The 5,372-nt window shown below is 29.5% G+C and overlaps 1 protein-coding gene and 1 non-coding gene across 2 annotated transcripts; both read left to right on the plus strand.

Annotated features, from left to right (window-relative positions):
- The first annotated feature begins 1,837 nt into the window (after nt 1-1,837).
- Nucleotides 1,838-3,787, plus strand: LOC124842251 (cationic peroxidase 1-like). Its single transcript, XM_047318698.2, has 4 exons — nt 1,838-2,118; nt 2,544-2,735; nt 2,867-3,032; nt 3,250-3,787. Exons 1-4 carry the CDS (start codon nt 1,888-1,890, stop codon nt 3,633-3,635), a joined length of 975 nt encoding a protein of 324 aa, XP_047174654.1. The 5' UTR covers nt 1,838-1,887; the 3' UTR covers nt 3,636-3,787.
- A 618-nt stretch (nt 3,788-4,405) lies between these two features.
- TRNAY-GUA (transfer RNA tyrosine (anticodon GUA)) lies at nt 4,406-4,497 on the plus strand. Its single transcript is given in 2 exon segments — nt 4,406-4,442; nt 4,462-4,497. It is a non-coding gene; the product is annotated as a tRNA-Tyr (tRNA).
- The last annotated feature ends 875 nt before the right edge of the window (nt 4,498-5,372 follow it).

Here is a 5,372-nt window from a genome sequence, read left to right on the forward strand (position 1 = left end):
GCCGGCAGTTATTACCTCGGTTCATCCCCCTTTTTTTCTTCCTTACTATTTTGGGTGTAGAAGAACTTAAGCAGTATTCGTTGGGATATTACCTGGTTTCAACCGAGACCAAAAGTCTCCAACCTTTTTACCTCTCCAATATAGGTCTCGGTTCGAAAATCGAAATATATTGTTAAAAACAACCGCTATTGTTTTCCTTTACTGCACTAGTGTATACCAATCATGCTAATAATTTTTAATATTTATAGTACATAAGTATATGCATTAGTTAATCGATTGTAATAGAGTTTATGTAATGTTAAGAAAAAGTATTTTTGACCCACTATCATAACACTAATTAATCTTAACTGTTTTCAATAAATTAATAAATATTTATGTTATGCTGGATTATTAGTTTCGACTTTCAAAAGGTAAAAATATTATGTTATTATCATACTCAATACGAAATAAAATAAAGAATAAACAAGAGTAATATTAACATAGTTCATATTAGTCCTATTTATTTTAGTATTTATATTTAGTTAAGTTGACTATAATTTTATTTATCTTATTATTTATTTAAGTTAGTATCAATTATACATTCATTAATATAATATATTTTTAATATTTATTTAAATTAATTTTAATTAAGTCAATACTAATTTATATGTTAAGGATATGTGTCTTTGTGATCATAAAATAGAAATTATATATATCATTTTTAGTTTAAGAGACTAAATTTAAATATGACAAATATTTTTAGTTTTATTTTTATTTTTCATTTTTTATATAAATTTTCTCATACTCATTTACTTCATTTTCGCTCATCTTATATTTTCTTCATTAGCATTTATCCTTCTTCCACATTAATCTCATTTAATCATGCTAATCTCTTTCATCCACTACAATTTCTTTTTATTTCATTTATTCACACTTATCCTTTGTCCACATTCATCTCATTTAATTATATTAATTTCTTTCATTCACTATAATTTCTTTTTATTTCATTTGGTTGGAAATGAGAACATCATATGAAAAATTATTTTTTGAAATTATATTATTGGTATTGAGTAACACCAATTAAATTAATGTTAAAAATATATTTTGTTTAGTATTACTTAACCTACACTGAATTAAATACATTTTAAAATAAAAAAACATATTAACATTAGCTTGCTCAACACATTATTTAGAGTCGACTTTCTAAAATCGTCACTGCATCTATAATTTTATAATTTGTTACACATGTGGCATAAATCCGATGTAATTAACTAATTAGCATTTTATTTTATTTATTAATATAAGTTTTGACTCAAACTAAATATTTATTTTCTTATAGTGAATAAATATATAAAATTAAATTAAAGAGAAAGTTATTTAAAAAAATTTAAAGGGTTAAGGAATATTCATAATGAACTCAACTCAAATTTGAAAATTTTGAATTAATCAATGCATATATTTATGTTTACGAAGAAGATGTATAACTAATTACAGGTTTCAAAAAGAAGAAAAATTCAAAATTACGTACATCACTCTTTTAATGCGATTATATCTATATTGAAATTACATCCCTTTCAGAAATTTTGTTTCATTTGTAAAATTCCTTAACCCATCCTTTCTACAGGTCTCTAAACTTCTAAAAACAGATAATAAACGTTTTATTAATTTAGTATTTTTAATGAATACTAACAAATTATTAGAAACATATAGGAAAAAAAAACCCTAATACATATTTGATGAATGAGTCCTGATTGGCTACTAGAGCATGCATAAATTGACTAATAAAGAAAAGTACAAAAGAAGACTTCCTATATAAAGGTGACAAATATTAACACCTAATGACAATCAAAAACCTCTCTCTATCTGTTTTATACTTCGAATTTCTACTTAGAGTTTTCCATAAGAATCATGGATACTACTCTTTTCTCCATGAACAAACCAACCTTCAAAATTCGCTTTTTCTTATTCTTATGCTTCTTCATTGGGATAGTTTCATCCCAATTGTCCTCTGATTTTTACTCCACAACCTGTCCTAATGCACTTTCAACCATTAAGAGTGGAGTTGATTCTGCTGTGAGCAATGAAGCTCGTATGGGGGCATCCCTCCTACGTCTCCATTTCCATGATTGCTTTGTTCAAGTAAGTCAACTTACCCTCATCAATCTTCTTCTTTTTTATGTTTTTCTAACTTGTAATTTCATGTTCCTCATGCACACACGCATGCATGTTTTTATCACAGAAAAAACCTTGAATTATCTGACAGTGCTACGAAAAAGGAAACCGTGATAGTTGAAAATTCGTAGCAGACTTCGTAGGTAGTTTTTTTCGCAATAAGTTAGTAGGTAATCACCAAGTCAACGTAGAATCTTCTCTCACATATACAACTGGATTATATATTATAGCTGTCATTAAGATATTATAATTACAGATGTCTGCAACAATGACTGGCTACGTTGACAGTTTAACGGTTAATATTTACATGATCTAATTTTAATGACTGTATTAAGATCTAATTTTCCATTAGCAGAAAAGTGATATGTTTGTTCATAATTTGATTTGTTCAGGGATGTGATGCATCAGTGCTATTAAACGATACATCAAGTTTCACAGGTGAACAATCAGCAAGAGGGAACGTGAATTCCATAAGGGGTTTTGGTGTAATAGACAGCATTAAGTCTGAGTTAGAAAGCTTGTGCCCTGGTGTTGTTTCTTGTGCTGATATTCTCGCTGTAGCAGCAAGAGACTCAGTCGTTGCTGTGAGTCGTATATATCATAACCCTAGATTATAAAATACAACTTTTTTTTTTCTTTTAAGTTTATAATTTTCAATAACATTTAATTAATAAAGTTAACTATGTATGCACTAATATTGAAATATGTGTCTTAGCTTGGTGGACAAAGTTGGACAGTGCAACTGGGCAGAAGAGACTCAACCACAGCAAATTTAGATGCTGCAAACTCAGACTTACCTGGTTTTACTTTCAGTCTACAGCAACTTATCGATTCTTTCTCAAAAAAAGATTTCACCACAGAAGAAATGGTTACCCTGTCAGGTATATATATATCTACAGTACTAAATTATTTTGGACCAAATATATTTATAACCTACGAACATACAACATTTATTCCATATAAAAATATTATCAAACACCATTATGAGTATAAATCACGTTACACCTTGAACAGTGAAAGATTTCATTATATATAGTTACATAATAACTACTTTTACCATGCACTTCATGTTCTTCCATTTTCTAATACAAATTTCAGGAGGGCACACAATTGGGCAAGCTAGTTGTTCAACTTTCAGAACAAGGATTTACAACGACACCAACATAGATTCATCGTATGCAACATCGTTGCAAGCAAATTGTCCTAGCGTAGGTGGTGACCGAAATTTGGCTCCTCTTGACAGCTCCCCGACCACCTTTGACAATGCTTACTTCCAGGATCTGCAGAGCCAAAAGGGTCTCTTGCACTCAGATCAAGAGCTTTTCAATGGAGGATCCACTGATTCTCAAGTAAATGGTTATGTCAGCAACCCTTCAAGTTTTCAAACTGATTTTGCCAATGCAATGGTGAAAATGGGGAACCTTGGCCCACTGCTCACTGGGTCAAGTGGCGAAATCAGGACCAACTGCTGGAAGACCAATTAAAATATTGGGCCTTGTTGTACTAATTATCGTCACTATATTTTTAATGCTATGTAATATATATATAGCACTTAAGGGAAAATACCAAAATGTTTCCCAAATTGTAATGTCAATTTTATAATTAATATGAATCATCAATGTTTAGTTGTGTTTAATTTTGACTGGGTTATATCTATGATACGGTTTGGTTCAACAAAACAATAATTTGATAACTACCGAGAAAAAGGTTGCCTATTTTTGTTCTTAAAATTGGAATTTTCTTCACTTGTTTGAATTTTAATTAGTTTAGTTACTTTAGATTGAAAAAAGTTTCACTTTAGTCTTTTAAAGTGTTTATATCAAATTAATAATTTTATCAATTTTCTACAATGACAGTGTTAATTTTGACTTATATGATATATCGAACTAACCAAATTAATATAATAAATCGATAGAGACGAACTTCATCTATTAGAAACATTTTAAGGATCAAAACAAAACTTTAGACTTAAAGTACCAAACTGAAATAAAATAAACGATAAAAAATTAATATTTGGTCCAACTTGCAAAATAATTTTTCAACTGAAAAAAAATGCATGTTTAGACGGCCTTAAAAGTTTGCCTTCGTTCCATAACAATTTTAACAAGAGTAAAAATATAATATCTTTGAAAGTTCTTTTAATGATATGAAATATGCGTCTGTGGTTTTTTTCTTACATGTTTCTGAGAAAATTATAGGAACTTAAAATTTTAAAGTACTGAGAAATACTAAAAGTGTTGGACCTCAACCATATCCGACCTTAGCTCAGTTGGTAGAGCGGAGGACTGTAGTTGGTATAGCCAAATAGCCATCCTTAGGTCGCTGGTTCGAATCCGGCAGGTCGGAAATATTTTTAATTTTAATTCATTTTTCAATTTTCAATTTTCATTCTGCTTTAAACAAGTAGGATTTTTCTTTTAAAATTATTATTACTTATAAGATTTTTTCTTTAAATGTTTTTTTTCAGCATTAATGATTCTTATAATCTCTTCTCATTTTTTAAATAATATTTTTTATTTTAAATTTAATATATTAACATTGTATTTAATAGGTTTTTACTCCTTCAAAGCGAATTTAGATTTAATCTCTCTTTCAACTCTCTCTCTCTCTCTGCTTTTTCACGCTGAAGGTTTGGCACGTGGGTTATGCATTGTGTTCAACATCCCTACCGTAAAGAAATTCTTCTCCGCCGCCCTCGTCTTCTACCTTGGCATCTTCACCAACAACAACCTCCACTACTGTGCCGACGTCCACACCTTCATCGTCTGAATTATTCTTCACCATCACCTTCAACGTGATGAATGGGACTGAAACCTCTGTGTATCTTTATATTTCGTGGTATTTTTTCTACAATAAATCTGTGAAATATTGTGTTGTCTTGGGAAAGATTAATTATGAATCTACCAGGATTCATATGGTTGTCTCTGTCCACAGGATAGGACATTAGTATAAAAGATTGATGGCAAGGAATACAGAGGTGGCGCGCCCTTTACTAAACGGACTGCTCCAGCATCAGATATCTGTGTTCAATTTTCCTTGAAGATCATTCTTTATTATTTATATTATTTAAATCTTCATTACATATATACATTACGTGATAAACATTATGATGACCAGGGTGATACTGTAATGATTAAGAATCGTAATGGATAGATTTAAAATAAATAATACTTTATATATATAAAGATTAATTTTAACGATATTATTTTATGAATTTGGAA

Source organism: Vigna umbellata, chromosome 3 (genome assembly GCF_029865625.1).
Source record: "Vigna umbellata cultivar VRB3 chromosome 3, Vumbellata_1.0, whole genome shotgun sequence".
In the NCBI taxonomy this organism is placed as follows: domain Eukaryota; kingdom Viridiplantae; phylum Streptophyta; class Magnoliopsida; order Fabales; family Fabaceae; genus Vigna; species Vigna umbellata.